Genomic DNA, 23692 nt, shown 5'->3' with positions numbered 1-23692 from the left:
ATACCAAGTGATTTATGAAATAAAAAAAATTATCGTTGATTGAGCTACCCATCCGATTAATTTGCCACGGGACTCGAACGGGATTGTTACGCCACTGCGCACAGAACTTTTTACATTTAATTGACGGGAAAAAAATACAACATGACAACGCTGTAATATTTTATCTTACACGTCATCAGCTTCTTGACGAATACAGGTTTATAAACATTACAAAATTTATTAATAATACTACGGTTTACTTTATATGTATTTATTATATTTTTTTACATCAATTCTCATATAGGTATACTCTATTAACATAATTCATCTAAACATTTCAATACTAATAAATGCACTTTCATAATCATAACAAGTAACATTTTTAACCACAGACTCCTCAATAATATCGAATGTTTTCATAATTTACTTAATTTTCATCTATTAACTCCCTTCACACCTGCATGTTTCTCTATGGAATATTCTCGTATTCGGATAGATCACCGATCAGATGATTGCGGATCATAACCCAGAAAGAGATTTACATCACAGTTTCCGAACGTCACATTCAATATTCTGTGGAAATTTCAAATTTAAATCAGGATCTAAATATGTGATAGTTTACCCTCTCACACGGATTTTCCACTAAAGTTTAATACGACGATTTTATGTTTATGCTGAAATGACGAAAAGTATAAAAACGCATAAACGTCAGTAACCTATCAAGGACGTTAATCATGAAAATTAATAGTAGAGAGTCATTTAAGGGTATTAAGAAAATTTCTAAGTTTAAAAACCATAGACTTATGAAACATCCCGTCAGCTGATTGTATTTACCCATCTGTTTTCCAGATCATATGACAACGACCCGACAGGGTTACCAACTTAAGGATTTTCCCATCAAATTTAGGGGGAAAATGTTTTTAGGGATATTTATTACATCAAATATCGATTATACAACGTCGTACAAAATAAATTGTGTTACGGAATATCGATTGAAATGTTACAAAATATGATTATGGTTCGATCCACTTTTCAACGTCGATATGTATGATCTTAAACAATAAGAATCTGAAGAGAATGATTTGTTACTTAAAATTTTCGATCATTTATAAATAATGAATTTAAAAAAATGATGTTGCCGAATGAATCAATTAGACCACAAAAAAATAAGAGAAAATTTCATAATTTCGAGGACTAATTTATTTCCATATGTCAAAAATTGAAGTATAAAAAAAGAATAGTAGGACAATAAGAAATTTTGACACAATTGCTCGATATTGACAATAATGTATTTTATAACACCGATGCCACAGGGTTGCCAACGTTTAAAATGTAATTTACCCCTATACACGACCAATTATTTCATGTACGTATTTTGAATTTTTTTCCTGGGAGAAATAGTCACTGAAAATGTCAAAATTGTTAAAAATTGACAACAACGCATTTTATAACATCGATGACAGACGGTTGCCAACGTATGTCATGTACGTATTTAGATATTTTGTACTTGGGGCAATAGTAACTTCAATTGTCAAAATTGCAAACTGTTATTTTTATTATTTCAAGATTGGCAATTCTGTTTGGGCAAGAATATGGCATGTAATTGTATTGAGGAGTTTAAGTCAAATAAGGAAAACTGAAGAAATGTATAAATGCAGTATTCAAATTTTGATATAGACCTCAAAATTCGAAAATTATAAAATGAAAAACGTGAAAAAATATTCAAATATTAAATCTTACATTAGATAAATTGATTGAACTAGATATATTTTTCTAAACAATTGGTTGACAAAATTGGAAGACAAACATAAATCAACAAAATAATAATCTATATTTTTTCACCACTACAAAAAAAATAAACGTAAAAACAACCAATACTTTAACAAATGTATATCACATTCACGTTTACAATCGAAATTCGTACTCCAAATTCTAGGTTATGTCCAAATCACAGTTTATTTTGAATAATCATTTAGGTTGGCAGTAACTTGCTGTCTTGCCACGTATATATACTATTTTCATACTTTTCAAACATTCGTTCGAAATTCGCACATCTTTGACGTTTCAGGTATCATTGCTATTTTTTTTTCTTCAATCATCTTTTTGAATACTCTGTCATCAAAGTTTTCAATAAATTTTTAACGTTTCAAATGCAATTGGAACTTTTTTGTCCGTTCCAATCATTCTGATTAAATTTTCCTTCATTCACCATCTTCAATCTTCTCATACCAGAAATTTTTAGGCTGGCAGTACCTTGTCACGATTAAAATTTGTTTATTTATTTAATTTTGATGTTCCAATTGTCATTTATATTTCCACTCATTTCAATCATACGATTTGAATTTTACCGTACCGAAAATTTTAGGTTAGCTGTGCTTGGAATCCGCACATTTTTGACATTTCAGACGTCTTGTATTGGTACGTTTAGAATCATTTCTGACGTTTGAGGCGCCACTGACACCCCTTTGCCCATTCTAATCATTCAATTTGAATTTTCCATCATTCACCACCTTCAAGCTTCTGATACCAAACATTTTTAGGTTAGCAGTAATTTGCTGTGTTGCCACTTTTAAATTTGTTTCATTATTGACGTTTCAATTGTCATTTAAACGTTTTTCTATATTCCAATCATCCAAAAGCGAGCCTCCAATACCAAACATTTTTAGGTTAGTAGTAACTTGCTACGTTGCCAGGTTTTAAATTTTATTATTAACGCATTTGAAATTGATTTGTAGCGTTTCAGGTGTCATTTACACTTTGCTTGTATTATTAACCAGTTTTTAAAAAAATTAATGGCAAAAACTACCAACAGATGAAATTTGGAAACTCAAAGAGCTAATGTACAAAATCACAACGAAGGTATAAGTATATTTGCAGACGGGAGTTATTCTAGCTTCAAAAGAGCTTTTACTAACTTATTTTTCACCTTTACATTAAAAACAAAAGTTGAACATTTCATAATACTGTAACTCACTGGGTTCAATTATATATTTCAGAAACACACAGTCTTTCAATTTTCACTGGTAAAACTTGGCGTTTTACTAATCACTGGCTACATCAAGATGTAAAAACATTCGGCAACTGCATACATATGTAGACAAAGGACAAGTTAAAGAGGAAAGAAGACTAACGTTACCAATCGATCATCCCCGATTATGTCAATACAGACATAACCCTCATCCCAAGTCGTCTAAATGACCTCCAAGCCCGCTATGTGATTCGTACCATCGAATCAAACAACTTCGCTGCCAAAGAAACCCTTCTTCTTCCCTGGCTCAATAATATACGGCTCCTCGGCTCAAATCCAAATAGTAAACTCCCCTATCCGCCCCTCCGGCTATTGGCAACAAGCATTAAAATGTTTTTTACTTATTTAGAGTTACCTTTCGTTCTCTTTTGGCCAATGGTTTTTCTCCTTTCCAGCGGGACAGAAAACACAACCCCACGCAACCGTCACAACCTCAGCCCTGCAGAGGAGCAACTCCTATATCAGGGCCAACTCCAACAAACCTTCCTCCTATAAAAATTTTTCCTTATCCAACCAAAATGGTTCAAATATTCTTGTAGGTGTATCGTTACATTGACAGTTTATAAATAACTCAAATTGTTATTAACGTAATTTTGGAAAAAGTTACTGCATTTGAACTATTTTCGAATTTTTTATTTAGTTTTAGTTTGTACGAATTTTGATTGTACGAGGTAAACAAAAAATTCCGTACCCTCCATCACAAAAATCTATATTGCTTAATCACCAAATCTATAAAAAATATTAAAGAATTCACCGCTTACACGTTCGGTTACGTTCTAAACAAATTTTGTACAGGATGTTTCAAATTAACATTGCAGAATATACAGAAATACCTGTACACATCGGACGTATAAACAATCAAGTGTATACTACGTTTAAAGATACTAAAACAAACTATTAGAAGAAAGTACACGATTTAAAACTTCTAGAATCATCTTAACAATGTCACGATTAATAAAATCCAAGCACCAATTGTACTGTTAGTTAAATACAGTAAAAGTTCTTTACTCGCGCCGTAAATTTGCCGCGACTACAGAAACCGTGATTATGGAACGCAATGAAGGTAAACTGTCAATCTTTGAAGTCAGTTTACCTTCAGTTTCTGAAGACGATAACTTGGTTATCGAAACGCGCATCAGACAGTGCAATCGTGAGTGTTGGTGTATGAATATAACCAAAGGTTCCAGAAATTCCAACTTAGTTATGACCCTATTGATTCTTTCTGTTCGAACCGAGACGAAATATCACGATTCTATTGCTCGTTGAAGCCTCTTCTTCAACGTGCTATGAATTCAACTTTTCCTCCAAGTCGGTTCCAGTCAAATCCTCATCTTGTGATTCGAGCATATCCTGAATGTTCGAACCCATCTCGTCCTATTCGATTCGCGATTTCGGCTGTGTATGCAGTCAAAGTTTAAATCCATTTTTACTTTTTTATTAGTCCATTTGAGGAAGGATTTACAAAGGATATTGAGTCGGATACCTATTGGAATACATTGTACCGATTAGATCCGCGACTAAAGAAATTTTGCGCGAGTAAGGAGCTTTTACTGTACAGCTAGAACAACAAGAAACAATTTGATTTGATGAAAACGAAAAATCACAAACAACAACAAACTCTGCATTGTTAGTTGTTTTATTTGCACATAATAAATCATTTCGCTATAGATCTGTGTCAGTATAAATCCCGCCGCACTCAAACGGTTTTGTACTTCCATTTTTGGAAGGTTTTAAGCAGTGTCCTTCAACCTATAACAAGTCAAACTGATCGTTTGGATACCACAAAGATAGTACACTAGAGTCCCGCCAATTTGCGACAAAAAAAATTATCGACCAGCAAAATTTATAGACAGTAATATAGTTGGACAAAATTCATTGAATAACTTAAAGATGTAATTTTTTGCCGACGCCATTAATACATTATCAGTGGCGTTGACTCAAAATGTTGCTCGACGTAGCCCACATCAAAGGCACTGACTGGAATCTGTTTATTCCCTTCCTCCTCACCGTCAACTGCATGGAGATCAGCCTCGACGTAGCCCAGATCAAAGGCACTGACTGGAATCTGTTTATTCCCTTCCTCCTCACCGTCAACTGCATGGAGATCAGCCTCGACGTAGCCCAGATCAAAGGCACTGACTGGAATCTGTTTATTCCCTTCCTCCTCACCGTCAACTGTATGGAGATCAGCCTCGACGTAGCCCAGATCAAAGGCACTGACTGGAATCTGTTAATTCCCTTCTTCCTCACCGTCAACTGTATGGATACCAGCCTCGACGTAGCCCAGATCCAAGGCACTGGCTGGAATCCGTTCTTTTCCTTCTTCCTCACCGTCAACTGTATGGATACCAGCCTCGACGTAGCCCAGATCCAAGGCACTGGCTGGAATCCGTTCTTTCCCTTCTTCCTCACCATCAACTGCATGGAGATCAGCCTTGATCAACGTACAATTCCACAGTCGACTACTCTCCGTCAAAATCTTCTTCTACATTCCTGCAATCTGGTTTTTTTCACTAGTTGAAGAAGTTGCATTTAGACAAACTCTAAACCAGTCCATGATATCTGCAAAAAATCATGATCATTGATGATGATTTTTCTATGCAACATTATCAGTCCCTAATTCCCTTCGGAGAAGTATTTTTCTTAGTTCAAGGGCTGCACAATTAAAGTGACGTTAAGACCACCACAAACAAGTTCCATTTCTTCTGGATTGTGATTTGTCCATGAGTAACAAAGCACTAGGGGGTAATCTTTCAAACCAGTCTTGGTACAAGGCACGATCCAATCAAAATTTCTTTTGGTTTCTGTACATAACGTTACAGAAGCATTTCATCAGGATAACACAGTTGCCAGTTGTTTGTCTATTTTAAATCCTGGTGCAGATTGTACCGCTCAAGGTATTTAATAGCTACTTCAATGTCCGCTAACAGTTTCTTCGCAGTTATTGAGAATAGAAGAAACTGCAACTACAAGTAAATGATTAGTTACTGTCAATAAGATTGTTCAATGCTTCGTCTAATTTTTCTTAAAAAGTCACTGTCGTTTTGCTACTAAAGATAGTACGAAACTGTTTAATTTCACCCTTTTAGCGGAACTCTAGTGTGTGTTTAAAATGCACTTTATGGGAGCTCTAATCACCACAATTATCTGCTAGAACATAGACAAATACAATTCAAATAATTACAAAAAAAATCATAGAAGCAATGCAATGAAAATAATTGATTAAAAACTAACACAAGCTTATTTTGGTAAATATAAAATCCAGATTTACCGATTACACCATGTATTAGTCACTTTGGTATTTAAATAATCACCCTGTATTCACTGAAATCTGGATATTCAGTTCTCTATCCCTCCCTACATCAGATACCAGCACAACTATTATTTTAGTTGTACTTCTGCAAACTTATAAAAACGGATTAAAAAATTAATGGAAGAATAATCCCAATAACATTCGCAGAAATGTTCTACAGCACGTAAAAATAATACTTCCTAGATTAAATATTCCAGTATTAACCTCAACTGAAAAAAAAACATAAATAGAGAATCAAAAACGAAAATTTTCAAATTTATAATTGGCGCTGTCAGTAGGATCAATCAGAATCGAAAAAAATGTTTTCAACTATCAACAAAAATATAAAAAACCGTAAACTATTGTCGATATAATGGTAATTAAGATCTTATGAGATTACTTCTATTAACAGGAAATACCAATGGTATGTCTAGTTTTCCTACGACACACTGTATATATCTTCCCCAACAAAGGACTTTATATGTACACCAAAAAATATATTGAAGCCTAGAGATCAATAAATAAAATAAAAATAATTCAACGAAACAATAAATTGTGTATAAATATACGAGGTATGTCGAAAAAATTTGATGAATGGTCCGCTACGAGCACGCGCTTGTACATGATATATTAAGGATCGCCAAATAGCCTCGATGGTATAATGGGAAAACCCGTTACGGGCAGTCGAACAAGAGATTGTGTCACCATGCAATGAAGCAACGATTGAATAGCTCCAGATAAATAGGAAACGTTGGTGAAACTGGGCATAAACCGCAACCAGGTGTGTTTAAAAATGGTTTTAGGGACGTCAAGGGAACTACTGTCGAAGCCGCTATAGTCAAGCAGAGCACACATTTGGATTCATCCTTTCTGCTAACCATCATCAAATGAGATGACACCTGATGCTACTAGTTAGATCCGGATTCCAAGAGAAAATTGATCCAATGTAGTTAACTTTCTGTCAAATTCCAATTTTCTTCCACAACAATGGTACCAACAGAAATTCGTTCTAGGAGATCATCCGACATGTTATGCTACAGTTGAGAGAGCTACCCGAAAAGGTCAAATGGAGGAGACCGGAAGTGATTCACTCCAAATCCTCAGCCAAGTGGGGCTCGACGGCCCCTTGACTACCCACAATTAAGTATAAACTACGAACCCCAATAACTCGATGGAGTCTTTGGGGAGGGGGATATGTCCTATCCTAATGGCTCACCGGAAGGAGTGATCCGACTTGGATATCTCCATTTTGTAAGAGAAAACACGACAGATGAACCAACCGCATAGATGATAGGTAAGGAACAAATATGTTCTCTAATAATCACTCACGGATCCCAGAGACCTAGAGGAGTATACCTCGATCCGTAACCCTATATTATTAGTCACAGTGGTTAGGGGATGAATGGCTGGGCGTTATACAGTCTCGAATGGTACCTCTGGGATACCTGGCGACCTCCCAGGTAGTCTGCTTTAGCGAGGTAAGCACGCACTGCCTCGCCTCGCCTCGCCGGAGATGAGGAAGAGGACCGTAGAGGATTAAGTCAGAAGAAAGGGAGAAGGGGGTTTGAAGAGGAATTACTAAAGCGGTGGAGGAAGGTAAAAAAACGTTTAGTAGATCTGACCTGAAGCAGTCAATTTTAACAATAGAGGAAGAAGAGGGTACGGAAGAAATTGTCGAGCTAAACACCGCCGACGAGGCATTGTTGCCCATTATCTTGGATACGGATAAAAAAAAGAAGATACTCTGGAAGAGCAGTAAAAAAAAGAGGAAAAAAAGGAAGAAGTAATAGAAAATAGGGAGGCAAGCATCAAAGTAAAAAATTTGAGGAATTTATGTTAATAATGGGCGACAACACAAAGGCAGCGAAACTAACTAAAAAAGAAGAGACAAATTGCGAAAAATGTAAAAAGAAGAGAAACTAAAAAGCTGAAAAAAATTAGTGCGGATAGTGGATTGCTAACTTAACAGGAAATGAAGGACAAAGCACGGGAAGAGTAAGTATTTGAAATACTAAATGGGGAAATGAGAAAATCGACGCAGTCTTGGACAAAAAAGACTTCCCAGATCTGTGATGTTCTGAAAGGGGCAAATTTTGCGGATATCTCGGTCGTCCAAGGACAACGATCGAATCTGGAAAAGGCATTTTCTGCGAATTTTCAAAAGTTTTATGAACATTGTTAAAAGTGTGTTGCGTACGATGACGATCATTTTGTTTTTTTCGAATACCATTCACTGAACCTTTTAGACACACTTCGTAGATATCAATTATAAATCTAACAAATTTAATGGCACAAATAAATAAATATATTCGTATATATATATTTTGTTTTCAAATTTATAAAATGGAATAAATAACAGCAGCCGACAATGACATTATTTTTGAAAAAAAAAACTGTTCGAAAACAACATTTCGAGACAACTAACACACTGTAAGACACCAGAATTGAAATTAAACATTCAAATATCGACATTTTGATAGATATATCATTTTGGAGCTATCGAATTAAAATAATGTCAGTGCAACTGGCTATAAAAATGCAAGTTAAATGTTGGGTAATAAAATATTTCGCGATTCCAAACTATCCTTCAACATATGAAATAGTTGAAGCTGTTGTTCGGGCTTTAGATAGAGAACTTGCGTCAGCAATTTCTGCGGACTGTCCCTTTGTATAAAACTACTTATGTAAACGTTCACGAACGTCGCCATTAGGAATTGACAATCGAATCGATCCATTATACCTCCATGTCCTGGTATGACGTCACCAAAATCCTTAATTTTGAATGCTCTCTTAAAACCTGACGCGAAAAATCCTCCGAAGGGACCGATCACACTGCTGAAGACTGATAATGACAAAGAATGCAGCGTAAACGGATAAAGATATATACTGTCCACCAAACCGAACTGAAACAATAAAAAAGAAACATTTGATAAATCGAATTATATATTCTAATTCAGACATGTTTTTACCGCGGTTAAAAAATCTGGTAACTTGTAATTGGTAGGTCTGAATAAAATACCAGGTTCACATTCCATTGTCATGCGTCCCAATGCTTCGCTATACTCAATCGGGCAAACAAAATATGGATAACGGCACATGACGTAAGATATCTGTGGAAAAAAAAATATATTAAATCATAATTTTTGTCTCGACAACATATGAGGTGCCTAGAATCAAAAACTGCCAGTACAACTGTTATTTTGTACCGAATCCCACCACATCCTAGTGTTTCCTAAAAATGTTTTTTTTTGTAAAATACTGCCCCTGTTAAAGAAAAAAAAATTAAATAACTTTATATTGAACTTTAATACCAAAAAAACTGTTGTATACAAATTTTCAGAAAAGTCATTCATCATGATGAACCCTGTATACATAAAGTTAAATGATACCAACTAATTTTTTGCTTAAATAGGTAAATATCACAATTTAAATGAAAATATTTTCAGTTAATGTTCTTAATAATAAATTAAAATAAACTTACCGCAAATCCAAACACAACAGTAGATATTCCTCCACCAATGAAACCCTCCCAAGTTTTCTTCGGAGACAATTTAATTAATGGCGTTTTACCAAAAAAGAATCCAAAAACATACGCCATTATATCATTACATATGATCATTGATACCGGTACTATAAACCATATGAGTCCTTCGAATATATTCTGAATGATCAAATAAGATTGAGTGACAACTATTAGAAGGGCCACGTGAGTCCAAGCGAACAAAGAGAATTGCTTCATGTAATACTTTTTGACTAGACTCAGAACAAAAAGTACAAAACCGCAGCAGTATAAAGAAAACGATATAAATCTGTGGTATGTAACTAAAACTCGCAAATATTCCTGAAAAATAATTATAAATATTGTACTAGGTAGCCAAATAAGAATACAAAATACTGTATATTCAAAATTATTTATTGCAATAAAATAAATCTCCTGACGATCATCATAGATTTTCCCTATATGAGATACAATAATAATTTATTTAGCCACCTTGTTTTTAATACTATTTCCAAACTGATTTATTTTTAAAAAATTGTAAAAATTATGCTTCATACTTACCGTTCGATTAATGACTACACCAAAGTATTCGACAAGACTTTCTCCATAAAAAAAATAATTCGAGGTGATTAAAAAGTACCACGACAATGATCTAAACCATGGAAGACCATGAATACGGTAGACAGTGTATCCAATGTTAATTATTTCTTGAAAACATTTCACTTGTACTACCAAAGTCTAAAAATTAACAAATAAAATAATTTCTTAGACTTGAATCTGTTGTAAAATATTTTTTATTATCCACACAGTTTATAAAAGCTAACACGGTCAGAACTTTCTTTATAAGTGGGTAAATCCCATGATAATAGGGCTAAATGACTTTATTGTTTCAAAAACAACTTTCACGTACTGTTATTCTTCCCAATATATTTTGAGACCACTCATTTACATTTACCAACATTTCTAATTATTTTTAGTTAAATTTTCACCTCTGCATCTCAAATTTACCACAAAAACGCCATCTCTGGTTCTTGGAGTTATAAATTTAGAGTATTTTCAAAAATCATTTTGAAACTTTTATAAAAATCTTTTATTAAGGTTAGGTTAGATTTATAAAAGTTGTAATTCCTTTAGACTCTACAGTCTCTTTGTAAAATTTTTCTTTCACAAATGCTTTTACACTTCCAAACATTGTAGGAGCACCATTGGAGTATATAAGTAGTTCTTCTACTGATTATATACCATCACAAAACCAGACATAGGCAATTAAATTGATTACCTTTTAAGCTTTAAAATTAATTTTTATTGTTAAAACAGATTTCTATTTTGATTTTGATATTCATGATATAGGTGATCTATTGATTAATATAAATACACCAATTGCCAGTGTCAAATCATATTTTGATAAAGACTAAAAGTAATCAAAAAGTCAAATTTTTATCTGTTTTTCAAAAATTATAAAAAAAACTAATTTCAAAACAGAAGAGACCAAAAATCAAAACGATTTAGAAACATAAACTAATGATAATATCTAGTACTAAGTAAGAAAGGTCTAGCAACTACAAACATTAACTTTTGTTCCATCATATAAATTATATTTGTATATTAACAGAAATTAATGATCTCAAACTATTAATTGGGTAACGAATACACTATCATTTAAATTTATGATAAATTGTAACACAAATTAGGTTATTAACATTTGTGTCTAAAATAATTAATATATGTTTTAATTATAAAAATAATTCTCCTTTCTAAGTATTGCTTGATGAAATAACGGCAAATATATGAATAATTGATTTATTAGATGGAACAGAGGTCAAAATTTACATACAATCATACCCATGGTTTGTTTGATATATGTTTTAACCAAACAAAAAACGTTTTCTTTTTTAACATAGTTCTAGATAACATTTTTTTTAAGCAAATACCCAGGAAGATGATGATTCAACAAATTTTTTTTATAGATAAATTTTAATCAAATTAATTACAAAATGAGATCCAATAGTATAAGAATAAATAAATTTCTAATCATTTTTTAAGTGAACGTTTTGTTTTGTACCTGGTAATTATAAACTTAATTTCAACAAGGCTTATAAATATATCCAAGCAGATAAGATTTCCTTGAAATAAGTTCACATTTCCTGTACAACAATTATAATTTAAGATAAAATATGAAACTAGACTGTTAATTATTAACTTAAATGATATACTATAGGTTATACTTAATTAGCATTTTTTAGTATAACAAAATCTTACTGTAATCATAAGCGCTAAAGGTCCTCCGTATATTACGACAAAGAAAAAAGTCAGCATAAGAAAACTAAAGACACCTCGTACTACCCAATTTCTCCATCTGTCAGGTAAATCTTGAAGCACCGTTTCCAAAAGAAATGGTGCTTTGTTTGTACCTATGGGAATGGTTCCCGACAAATCAATACTTGCTTTTCTACCATTTTTATCATCCTCACTGTCAATCTAAAAATCAATATAATCAAGTGAGACCGATAGATAAACATTCATAAACCATCAATATTTACCTCACTATCCCTTAAATTGCCTACAAGATTTTCAGTACTGCTATTTGACTCTGCCCTAACAAGTTTTGGATCTGTCTATAAATAAATAAATTTTATATATATATATATATATATATATATATATATATATATATATATATATATATATAAAGTTATCCACCATGCTGTTCGATATAATTGTACATAAAATTGTTTTTTTAAACGACTGAATGAAAAAGTAATGAGCTTAGAACAAGTTCAAAATTATCTAAATCTTGGGGTGGAAGTAAACAACTGGGAATAATAAGTTCCATAAAAATCTCCAGAAATGCGAGGCTACATCTGTAAAAAACCATAATAAGACCAACAGAGGAGTAACAAAGCAAAGGAAGAGAAGATAAATACATGGGAAAGGAAAATACTCAGAAAGATACTAAGAGGTAAAAATGAGAGAGAATTGTGGCTCAGAAAAACATATAATGAAATACAGAATTTATTTGGACAAGTGACAAGAGACTAAGTAAAATAATGAGATCTAAAAGAATAGGGTGGCTGGGTCATAAACAGAGAATACCAGATTTTAAAGCAACAAAAAAAATGATGAACATAGATCAAGGTGGAATAAGAAACAAGGAAGGCCAAGAAATATGGTAAATAGAGGTGATGAAAGATATAAGAGAGGAATTCAGGACTGGAAAACGAAAGCTAAAATAGGAAAGATGGGCCTAAAAGAGCTGCGTATAGCACATATATAAAATATAAATGAATAATCAAATTCATAACGATTCTATTCCAATTTAAAACAGGTAGTTTTTTTATACGGATCAATAACTAATGGGAAATACACTCACTAAAATCAATGGATATTTCTGAGTTTTTTAGATGGGTGTAAAGCTGAAAATAGTGATGAAAATAACAATTGTAAAAAATTAATACAAAACTAAGCATATTTCAGTATTTATTTTGATTAATACATAAACAACAAAAATGAAGTTAACATGAATTGTAAATCAATAGCAATCATTTATATTTTAGTTTGATGTACACTTTTCCTAGTAACCTGAAATACATCTTTTTAAGTATATCAAAGTTAATTTTTTAACTCTTGAAAACTATAAAGCCCAAAGAATTGTATAAAATCTCATTTTTACAGTCAAAAATTTAATGATAATTACTAAAATTATTTATTGAAACTTTTCAATTGTATAGTCTATTATTGTCATGTTTACAATAAAAGCGTAATTTGAAATTTACATATACTTACATTTTCTTCGCCGACATGTCGTTTTCTCAATTCTTCGGACATTGTAAAGACGATCTGAATTAATAGTTCTTACTAATAACACCTAATTAATTTAATTGCGCAAATTGAATGCTTGATTTATAAATCTAATTTGGTAAATTGTGTTTATATACAAAATCAATAACAGACTTTACAGGATGTGGTCTTTACGCCATCTAGGAATTTTTAGTTAACGAGACTTTGTCAAACTTAATTGTGGATACTTTCCCACTCGCACAATAGCCTTTACTATATCCAATACGAAAATCGTTTTTTTAATTCACCAAAAATTTTTTAAACACAATATTATACCAAGAAAGCATATATTTTAAATTACAGAGCTGACACTGACAGTTGGCAAGATTAGTCTTAATGCCTTAGAACAAAAAATTTACAGATAAATACACTGAAATTTAATGCAATCTTCTTATTTTCTTTTTGATTGGTCTTGTGCCTATAATCGACAAGCTAATTTTGATGAAGAAAAAATACAATTCGTATTTAAATCGGCAAATATTTATTAATTTCATGAATAGTAACTAACAAAACTTGTATTTCAATTTGTTATTTACTTAATTTTTAAAGCGAAATTTAAATACAGCTATCTGAATGAAATAATGAAGAAATTATTTTTTATGCAATAATACATTTTTCGGCGCATATTATTTCAAGATAAAGCCGATTATACTAATTTAGAAAAATATAGAACCCCTACATCCTACAGAAAGGTATCTACTTGGAATAATTAAAGCTAAATTATAAAAAAAGTCAACTGGAATTACATTAACCTACAATGACAAACTTCATATGTCAGTGTCAACTGCTTTAGTGTTTTGTCAAATCTACAAAACAAATGTTATATCTAGCAAATACTTTTATTAGTTTAACTTGTTCGTAGGTACATTTATCGTGTTTTAAAAATGTTTAATGTACTTAATATCGGCTTGTAGTGCATCTACGCGAAGCGTAGATTAATTTCTTTATGTGATCAAAGTGTGACTATAGTCTTATATCAATTAAAGAATTTAAAAAAATGCCCCAGCAATTTATCAAAGTAAAAGAAAATCCTGGTACGATTCAAAAATCAGAATTTAATAATCCTATAAAGAGTCAAGATTGGGAATCAAATTCAAATTTATCTAATTCAGTTGGAGATATATGCAGGATTTGTCACTGCGAGGCAGATGCAGATAATCCTTTGTTGTCTCCCTGCTACTGCTCTGGAAGTTTGAAATATGTGCACCAAACTTGTTTGCGGCAATGGTTAGCTGCTTCCGATACAAGATCATGCGAACTGTGTAAATTTAATTTCATTCTACATACCAAAATCAAACCATTTTCAGAAGTAAGTTTAATTTTTATTTAGAATTAATTAGAAAGCTTTTGGTATATCAATTCATTTGTTTCAATGACCTGTCAATATACAGTTTATCTTATCTAATGTATGAATAATAATCCTACTGTAATATCATTGTAAAAGTTCAAAAATAAATTGTTTTTTATTTATTTTACTCTTAAAGAAAGCCAAAATATTATATGTTTTCTTTCAAATCCCATTCTATTATTGTGGTATTTTTTTCTGTTGCTCCTTACATTAATTAATTCTAACTGGATATCCTATTTTGAAGGAACACTAATCACATTATCTCCAAATCGGATACTGAATAAATTTAAATATATTTTTCTTTTAATAATGAGCACCTCATTATATTTCATCAAATACATTTTTCAAAATATTGGAATATGCATACTAATATCATTGATATATTCTTAATATCCTTGGAATTTGTGGACCTAACTTTAAAAACAAGTTAAGTCACTATAATTTGCGTCACAGTATTTTCAATAAATATTTACAAATGAATTATAATTTATGACTTAATTAATTAAAACATTTGCATGTACTTTAGTTGTGTTATCTTAAAAACTGAATTAAAAGTATATTTTCAATGAACATATGGTGTATATGATAGTAATTACATTCTAGTATATACACAAAATAATCATTATTAACTCTTTTGAATAAATTATGTATCAATCTAATATTTAGACTTCATTATAACCTCATTGCTAGTAGAAATAAGTATGTAAACATGTATATGTATGATAATCAAACTAGTCTGTATTAACCCATGGGAGGGAAAAAATAATTATGAACCACGTAATTTATCCACCTTTATGAACCATATAAAGTACTGCTCTATCTCCTATTTCAGGGATTGTCCTTTTGAGTTAGGATATCAAAAAATTATAATTTACAAAATTTTTTGTCGCCAATATTAAATAATACTCTCATAAATAAATGTTTGAGCACAAATCGCTTCTTGAACTCCAGAATTTCATAGCTTATTTTTCTCTATAGAATCGTGTTATCCCTTTATTTTTTCCTGTAATACTTCCGGCGCAATCAGTTGCTATTTGAATGGTTTTATTAAAATTTCACTTTTCTTCCCCTCTTGTTTGTTCCGAGAATGGTAGCAATCCTAAAAGTTCTTCTTTTGGACTTAAGAAGACATATATTTGTCAAAAAGAGCAACTTGTGCAGTGTCTTTTATGTTGTATGACTCATCAATAGCAATTGATAAGGCAGAAAGATAGAATCAATGCCTAATCCTCATTAATAGATTTAGAGTGATAACTAAAGATTTTTTATTATAAAATCAATAGTATTAGCAGCAGGTTGTCAATTCCTGCCCTAGATGAATAATGAAATATAAAAATTGGCTTCAGAATTAATAAAGTTTTTGATAAATCTTTCAAATCAATGAATGTCTCTTCTTGTAAGGATCAATTTGTAAATTTCTACTAAAGTGGAGCTTCTCCATCCAGTATATCGATTGGAGTGGTGTCAGAGCAAAATTTCTTAGATTTTGATTAGTGTCATTTTGAATAAAAATATGAATATACATTCTTATGTGACAAATGAAATACTAAATAAAAAACTTAACAGTAAACAACTATTAACAGAAATATGCTTGTATCAGCAATACTGATATTTATTTTAATGTTAAATTAAATGTGTTTACCTTTATTGTTAAATTAAATGTTTATTTCTGGAGTTGCCTTTGTGTATATAAATGATTTGAAATGTCTGATAATGTTTTTATCATTATATTCATTACTGTAAAATTTTTATAGATGAATAAATATTTTTATTTACCATTACACACATAAATCAGAGAAAACATTAAATTGTGGTGCATAGAATGGTTCAGTATATAATTTTTACACTTAATAATGATTCAAGGCTGCTGAAATTTTCTTATGATTAGTGATGTAATTTTTGGTTAATAATAATGACTTCAATAATAAAGTGTAAATCTGTAAATACTGGTTTATTTATATTTTTTTCAAAGTAAAATGACTTTCCATAATTTTCTATTTGTAGCCTATACACAACTACAGTTACTTATTATATAAATAAATTGTGATAACAACTTAGTTGCCAATTTGTTTTTCACGATCTGCTAAATGGTTTTAAAAATTAATAACAACATCGTCAATTCTGAAATAATCATTTATGTAATTGCTTAAAAAATAACTATTGGCAATGATAGATTATGTTGACAGACACTTTCGGTTTCGTGTAGAATTTGTTTACTAATTTTCAAACTGAGCAATTTGATATCATTGTCCTTATTTAAATCTATCTGTTAGATCTAGAAAAACCAATTTTGTATGTAATTCAACTGCAAAAACCAATTTGTGACCGTATTAAACTCTGAAAAGCCAATGTTCTAACAAATTGAACTCTGCAAATCCATTCTCAGACTAAATTAGATCTAGAAGATCAATTTTTTATGTTAATTTTTGGCCTAATTGTACAAATTAAAGCCTATTTTGGAACAATTGAATTAAGAAAAGCTTATTTTTTATCTACTAAACCTAGAAAGTTAACAGAGCTAAACTTAGAAAGGCCAATTTTTAACCTAATTAGACATGGTATTTTTAGTGGCGTATTTTGGAGATGACAAGTGTTGAAAGAAGAAGACTACTCTGTGCCATTCTTTTCCATTTTGTTGCTGCTGTTTGCGTAATATGGTCTTTATTTGTTTTAATAGATAGAGCAGCTGAAGAAGTAAGAAAAGGACTGATAGGTAAATAAGGTTTCTATTTTTTATCTGTAATAATTGTTTTCCGTTTTTTTTTCTAGCATGGCCTTTTTGGACTAAACTAGTGGTTGTATCAGTAGGATCAACGGGAGGTGTTGTATTTATGTATATACAATGTAGGCAGTACTTACACTTGTTTTCTAGATGGAAAGCGCACAATCGGTAAGTGAATTATTAAATTTAAAAATTTAGGAGAAAAACAATTTGAAATTATATTTGAATGTTTATTTTTTAGGATAATCCTCGTACAAAATGCTCCTGAGAAGCCAACTGCGCCTCCCCCTTCACCGTACTTTCAAAAAAGTGTTGGCCACCATGTTCCAACTCAAATAGTGACTGTTGCTGAATATAATCAACCTTCGTCTATTACGAATTCAAATTTACAAAATGAAATGCAAATGTGTTATGTTTTCGAGGATGAATGTAAGGTGTGTATATTGTTTGGGTTATTTGCAATATTTTTGTCTAATTGAATGTTTATTTTTGTTCTGATAACAGCGAATATAGATAAGAACAGTAATTTCTATTGTTGATATTTTTTACTAGCTATAATTACTGTGTATGACTATAATTAATTTTGTAGATGACACATTTCGATAATTAAGGAATACTTTTTAGGGAAATTGGAAATTAAAAACAAAAACAAACTAATTTTTCACCAAATTAGACTTGTAAAAGCCAATTTCTTACCATATGAAGCCCAAAGGCGAATTTTCCATCAAATTAGACTTTTACTACCAATAAAAGTTGAAAAATCAATTTCTGGTCATTTTAAAATTGGAAAAAGAAATTTTAGACAAAATTAAACCAAGACAAAAAATTTTGATCAAATCAGACTTGTAAAATCCAATTTCTGATCAAATTAACATCCAAAATGAAATTACACTCATAAAAACCATTTTTTGATTAATAAAATTTATAAAAGTTCATTTCTGTGTAATATAAAATTGTAAAAAGCAATTTTTTATCCAACAATTCAGAAATTGAACTAATAAAAGTTTATTTTAATCTAATTATACTGAAAAAAGCCATTTTTAATCATTCTTTCACTTGCAAAGCAGTTTAATACATTACTGCAGTATTGACTATTGTATTGAAAGGACTATATAAAATTTTTATACATCAAATGAAGAAAAATATAAATTTTTACATTATTTCTTTAATTTATAAAACTAGGTACAACATTCTAGTGGCAATATTTATTAAATAACTTTGATGAGATAGATAATTTCCATAATCAACATATTTATCTGTTTTAGGTGAAATGTTGCAGAAAAAGTGCTTCTTCGATTCAAAAAGCTGATGTCCACGTAGAAGATTTATGTGACACATCACGAAATGATACCAGCTTACACAAATCACCTGATATATCTAGAAATAATATATTAGCGTTAGATATCGAGTGCCCTTCTAGTAGCAAAAAGAAATATTCTTTACAAAATTCTTTAAAGACTGATATAGTGAAAAATAGGAGCTGTGTTTTTAAGTCTTTGCCTAACTTAAGTACGAGTAGTGAAAATTTACTGTTGTAAATAAAATATATTTTAATATTGTGAAATTATATAAACAATAAATTATTTATTACTGTTTTGTTTATTTATTTATTATAAAATAAGTTACTTGAGATAAACATTTAGCATGTGGGTAACTACCAATGAAAGTTGTACTAGTAGATCAAATGTTTTAAATAGCAGCTCTTGAAAATAGAAGAAGACTATTTGACGTTTCAATATACTATAACCTAAATTCAATTTTTGCATCGAAATTAATAATAATGTGGGCAGATACCCTTTTAATAGTTTTTATTTCAATATGCACAGCCTTTCTTGGTGAAGGCTTAACATGGGTGATGGTATATCGTACTGAAAAATATCAAAAGTTAAAAACTGAAGTAGAAAAGCAAAGCAAAAAATGTAAGTAAACCCGTTATATGCGAAATATAAAAATAAAATATTTAATATTTATAGTGGAGAAAAGGAAAGAAATTCATGGAGATTCATTAGATAAACACCACAAAAAGAAAATCGAAAGGGAAGAAGAGAGATTAAAGAATAATAATAGGGATCTATCATTTGTAAAAATGAAATCTATGTTTGCAATAGGTTTCGCATTTACGGCGTTATTAAGTATGTTTAATAGCATGTATGTATCGAACATATATATATTTTTTTAATTTATTATAATTATTTTATTTAAATTTGTAGATTTGATGGCAGAGTTGTTGCGAGGCTACCTTTCCTTCCAATAACTTGGATACAAGGATTAAGTCATAGGAACCTTCCTGGAGAAGATTACTATGATTGTTCATTTATATTTTTATATATTTTATGTACTATGTCTATAAGACAGAATATACAAAAATTGCTTGGATTCGCCCCATCCAGAGCTGCATCAAAACAAGGAAACGGCCTCTTTGGACCAACTGCTGGACAGTTTAAATAATTGTAAATTGTATTAATTAATAGATAAATTTTTTGTTCACTTTACTAGTTTGATCAAATTGAATTGGAGTAAAATGCAGCTGTATTTAAGAAAATAACTTCTATTCATGGTATTTTTGATAGCTGTCCCTTGAAACTATCCAAATTATTAATTTTCGTAATAAGAACAGACCAATTGTACCATATATCAATAACTATTATTAAGATGAGAAAAATTTCCTCACTAACCTCTTCTCAGTTAACAACAAATTGAAAGCGGGTTTTTCCAAAAAAACACTTCCTCTCAAAAAACAGAGGAGTCACTTTATTAAGACAGGTCCTACAGTTTTATCCACGTCTGCCATAGATTATTTTTCAATGTATCATTACTTAACAATATACTCATTTGATGGTGAAATTGGTAGACTATTCTAAATACCATTACCAAAAAAGTCGTCAGAAGAACAAACAGTCTAAATTAATAAGCAATTTACTTTCAATCTGCTCATTAAATCTGTATTTGAGAAAAATAAAAGTTGTAATTTGTATGATTGAAAATGTAGTTTGACCCATTCCCTTTACAGCAGTGATTCCAAAAGTAGTTCAGATGAACCTCCAGGGGATACACCATATATTTGACAAGGATTTATGTAATTTTCATGTCATTTTTTTGATTTATTAAAAGTTATCTGCAGATAGTCCACTAAAACCAGTAATATTTTAATAGTGTTGTACAAAGAAAAAGTTTAGGAACTTTTATTTTAGATGGTAGTGAGCACATAGATTGCCACGGCTCTATTATTTTGTCTTTCATCTACCAAAAAAACACCAGACAAAGCCATGATGGATATGTAGTAAAAAATGCTGAGAATGTGTTATTTCTGTCTAGTTTGTGAAGAGAAGTCAGCCTTTTGTAAAAGATTGTTTTAAGAAATTTCACAGCAATAGATTTTATAAAATTTTTTATTTGACTAATTTTCGTAATTATATCATTTTATTTTTTAATAAATTTTCTCTTCATGTAAGTAAACATTGATTTTCTGTACCTTCTTAGAAGCCATATAAGGATATAAGCACTGATATACTAAGAGTTGATTTGTAGTTGCTCAAAAATGGCAAGTGAACACAGTTAGCAGTCAACGTGTTGAAAGATTGTTAACAAAAATAAAACAAATGTAAGAAATAACATATTTATTCTCTATTAAACTAAGCTTTCAATGCAAACTTCCTTGGGGGGAATGCAGAGCGCTTACGGATTTCTTTTGGAGTCTTGATCCTTTGTTCATGTTTAGACAAAGCCCGACGAATAGCACGGGTCTTCTTGGGTCTAAGATCTAAAGGCTTATATTTTTTGTTTTTGTATAACTTTCTCAAGTTTTCTTTTTGCTTTTGGTGCATAACAATGTATACCCTAGCTATAGCTTTTCTTACTACATGGCTAAAAGAAGTAATAACATTATTTCTGGTCAAAAACATGAATAATTCAGAATAACTCACATTTTTGAAAGTTTAGATGGGGCTCCACCAGTAACTTTCGCAACCCTAAGGTTGGTAAGTTCCATTTTCAATTCATCGAGCTGTTTTGTTAGCTCTTTTTTATCCTTTGTCCGAAGGTCTGAGCACTTAACTTTAACCTGAAATAAAATTGAATACGATATAAACAATTGATCTAACCAACAAAAATTATTTAATGAATAGTAGACTTAAGTTGTAATAAATAATTACTATACATTAAAGAATAATACATCTTGTGGTTATCTAAAATATTTATTTTCATGGATGCACTTTTATTGAAAACATTTTGAAGGATTTTTACTTACCATGTTGGCTCTTTAAGAAATAAACTTTGAAGGAAATTGACAGATTTGACAAGTTAATTGTTTGACAGAACTGATTTCTGTCTTCTTATTTTTGGTCTTCACTATTTTAAAAAATCCAATACAAATTTGTGGTTATGAATAAAAGTACTTACAATATCCTATACCGCATCAAATAATGAGATAGATACAATCTGTATTGCTTGAGTTTTGAAAATTCCGTTAATTATTTCAACGCTCACTTCGACCGACCTCATGACAAATTGTTCTCGCCGCAATCACATGGATCGTAGTCGCTATGTGGAACAACCAAAAGAGTATTTCAGGCGCTGTGAAGGCTTAATGGAATGCACCATAGGTATGTTCTGTGGTTCTATGATTAAAATATAACCTTATCTCTACTTATGTCAAAGAGGGTGTGTTATTTTAGTTTATTTTTAAATTATTTTGAATTAGTAAACTATTGAAGATGGCTAAAAATACATCCAGTTCGGCTTTCAGAAAAATTGATGTTGATCAATACTCCGAAGATAATTTTAAAGAAGATGACACTGACGCCGGAGCGTCAGTTGGTCCAGATGAAAATGAAGTTAATAGTTTACTTCAAAAATATCCTTTTCTAAATCAATTTTTAATGCCACACCACAATTTTCAACAACATTAAGTATGAAATTAGTCACATTGAAATTGAATATATTTTCCTTGACGTTAGTTTCACAGGAAAACAGTTGGATGCATTGAAGGTTGTTCTAAATAATGCCCCATTAGGTATAAAAAATCAGCAAATAAAAGTAAGTACTTAAAATCGGTTGATAATGTTCTTTATTTATATGTATTACAGGAAAATGCTTTCAACTTAGCTTTTAAAGTTCTGATAGCAATAAAACCATCTCAAATAGAAGAAGTAGTTAATTCTCTAGATGCAGATTCACTAGATACTTTAATGAAATATGTATACAAGGGATTTGAATATCCTTCAGAGGGAAGTAGTGGACATTTATTATTGTGGCACGAGAAGATTTATAATATAGCAGGTGTGGGATGCATAGTGAGAGTATTATCAGATACAAGAAGGATATGAACATATGGTTTAATGCGCTTATTTCAGTATGTCACAATAAACAAGCTACATTATTAATAAACCATACATATTACAAAACTTCCCATGTCCAATTAACTATATTTAATTTTAATAAACTTGAAAATTATTGAAAGATTTAACTTCTTCAGTCCTGAATTTTTTGTAGAAAGAAAATGTTTATCATGTAAGTTGTGTATATGGATAAAAATAACATATAAATGAAGAAAAAAAAATGTAATTTTTTATTATTTTTTAATAAAACAAGTGAATTCTAATAGACATTTGGTACCGCTTATCCAGTTGTACTAAAAATTTAAAAATGTAGGTAACTTTAACAAAACTTTTCATTTCCAACTCACAAATGGGAAAAATCATTCACAGGTTTTTTCTGCAGTATATATGACTACGTCCTTTATACCCTATGCAGGTGTAGCTTCTTTTGCTCAATTAGAAGTATGTGGTCTAAATGATCTAACTAAATTTCTTTATATTGTCGCTTTTTTCATAGTTTGAAATTGTATATGGGTGTGGGAGAACCTCGGGGAGATCTATTAGATCGTCCCTCTCTTTTGGACTGTGGAACAGATATATCCATATAACTGGGAGATTCTGTTACTCTCATTCTAAAAGCCAGTAAATCTAGGGTATCTTTCATACGTTGAA

The 23692-nt window shown here is 30.8% G+C and overlaps 5 protein-coding genes across 5 annotated transcripts; 3 read left to right on the top strand and 2 right to left on the bottom strand.

Moving 5' to 3' along the window:
- Positions 1-234: 234 nt before the first annotated feature.
- On the bottom strand, positions 235-13966 carry LOC130903806 (phosphatidate cytidylyltransferase, photoreceptor-specific). The gene is made up of 7 exons (XM_057816143.1): positions 13582-13966; positions 12339-12413; positions 12058-12276; positions 10360-10536; positions 9781-10140; positions 9269-9409; positions 235-9202 (listed from the first exon to the last, which is right to left on the bottom strand). Exons 1-7 carry the CDS (start codon positions 13621-13623, stop codon positions 8843-8845), a joined length of 1374 nt encoding a protein of 457 aa, XP_057672126.1. The 5' UTR covers positions 13624-13966; the 3' UTR covers positions 235-8842.
- A 445-nt stretch (positions 13967-14411) lies between these two features.
- LOC130903606 (E3 ubiquitin-protein ligase MARCHF8) lies at positions 14412-19297 on the top strand. Its single transcript, XM_057815818.1, has 5 exons — positions 14412-14944; positions 17552-17696; positions 17753-17873; positions 17947-18139; positions 18971-19297. The coding sequence occupies exons 1-5, from the start codon at positions 14633-14635 to the stop codon at positions 19241-19243; spliced, it is 1044 nt and encodes a 347-aa protein (XP_057671801.1). The 5' UTR covers positions 14412-14632; the 3' UTR covers positions 19244-19297.
- A 129-nt stretch (positions 19298-19426) lies between these two features.
- Positions 19427-20689, top strand: LOC130904143 (calcium load-activated calcium channel). Its single transcript, XM_057816730.1, has 3 exons — positions 19427-19624; positions 19679-19853; positions 19916-20689. Exons 1-3 carry the CDS (start codon positions 19486-19488, stop codon positions 20151-20153), a joined length of 552 nt encoding a protein of 183 aa, XP_057672713.1. The 5' UTR covers positions 19427-19485; the 3' UTR covers positions 20154-20689.
- A 618-nt stretch (positions 20690-21307) lies between these two features.
- Positions 21308-22046, bottom strand: LOC130904144 (60S ribosomal protein L35). The gene is made up of 3 exons (XM_057816731.1): positions 21952-22046; positions 21629-21765; positions 21308-21569 (listed from the first exon to the last, which is right to left on the bottom strand). Exons 1-3 carry the CDS (start codon positions 21952-21954, stop codon positions 21338-21340), a joined length of 372 nt encoding a protein of 123 aa, XP_057672714.1. The 5' UTR covers positions 21955-22046; the 3' UTR covers positions 21308-21337.
- Positions 22047-22327: 281 nt separating this feature from the next.
- Positions 22328-23162, top strand: LOC130903661 (actin-related protein 2/3 complex subunit 5-C). The gene is made up of 3 exons (XM_057815888.1): positions 22328-22558; positions 22668-22739; positions 22790-23162. Exons 1-3 carry the CDS (start codon positions 22418-22420, stop codon positions 23027-23029), a joined length of 453 nt encoding a protein of 150 aa, XP_057671871.1. The 5' UTR covers positions 22328-22417; the 3' UTR covers positions 23030-23162.
- Positions 23163-23692: the final 530 nt, after the last annotated feature.

Source organism: Diorhabda carinulata, chromosome 2 (assembly GCF_026250575.1).
Source record: "Diorhabda carinulata isolate Delta chromosome 2, icDioCari1.1, whole genome shotgun sequence".
Lineage (NCBI taxonomy): Eukaryota > Metazoa > Arthropoda > Insecta > Coleoptera > Chrysomelidae > Diorhabda > Diorhabda carinulata.
The sequence above is the reverse complement of the archived record's forward strand: the minus strand, read 5'-3'. Positions and strand labels throughout refer to the sequence as shown.

Excerpts from the sequence above, each read along its gene's own strand:
- LOC130903806 (XM_057816143.1), bottom strand. The coding sequence starts at position 13,623 with ATGTCCGAAGAATTGAGAAAACGACATGTCGGCGAAGAAAAT. Across the intron at positions 12,414-13,581 it reads GACATGTCGGCGAAGAAAAT|ACAGATCCAAAACTTGTTAG; the intron begins GTAAGTATATGT and ends ATTTATTTATAG. Across the intron at positions 10,141-10,359 it reads GTGTAGTCATTAATCGAACG|GAATATTTGCGAGTTTTAGT; the intron begins GTAAGTATGAAG and ends ATTATTTTTCAG.
- LOC130903606 (XM_057815818.1), top strand. The coding sequence starts at position 14,633 with ATGCCCCAGCAATTTATCAAAGTAAAAGAAAATCCTGGTACGATTCAA. Across the intron at positions 17,697-17,752 it reads AGTAAGAAAAGGACTGATAG|CATGGCCTTTTTGGACTAAA; the intron begins GTAAATAAGGTT and ends TTTTTTTTCTAG. Across the intron at positions 17,874-17,946 it reads AGATGGAAAGCGCACAATCG|GATAATCCTCGTACAAAATG; the intron begins GTAAGTGAATTA and ends TTTATTTTTTAG.
- LOC130904143 (XM_057816730.1), top strand. The coding sequence starts at position 19,486 with ATGTGGGCAGATACCCTTTTAATAGTTTTTATTTCAATATGCACAGCC. Across the intron at positions 19,625-19,678 it reads AGAAAAGCAAAGCAAAAAAT|TGGAGAAAAGGAAAGAAATT; the intron begins GTAAGTAAACCC and ends TAATATTTATAG. Across the intron at positions 19,854-19,915 it reads TTAAGTATGTTTAATAGCAT|ATTTGATGGCAGAGTTGTTG; the intron begins GTATGTATCGAA and ends TTAAATTTGTAG.
- LOC130904144 (XM_057816731.1), bottom strand. Across the intron at positions 21,570-21,628 it reads CCATCTAAACTTTCAAAAAT|CCATGTAGTAAGAAAAGCTA; the intron begins GTGAGTTATTCT and ends TACTTCTTTTAG.
- LOC130903661 (XM_057815888.1), top strand. The coding sequence starts at position 22,418 with ATGGCTAAAAATACATCCAGTTCGGCTTTCAGAAAAATTGATGTTGAT. Across the intron at positions 22,559-22,667 it reads TTAATAGTTTACTTCAAAAA|GGAAAACAGTTGGATGCATT; the intron begins TATCCTTTTCTA and ends GTTAGTTTCACA. Across the intron at positions 22,740-22,789 it reads TAAAAAATCAGCAAATAAAA|GAAAATGCTTTCAACTTAGC; the intron begins GTAAGTACTTAA and ends TATGTATTACAG.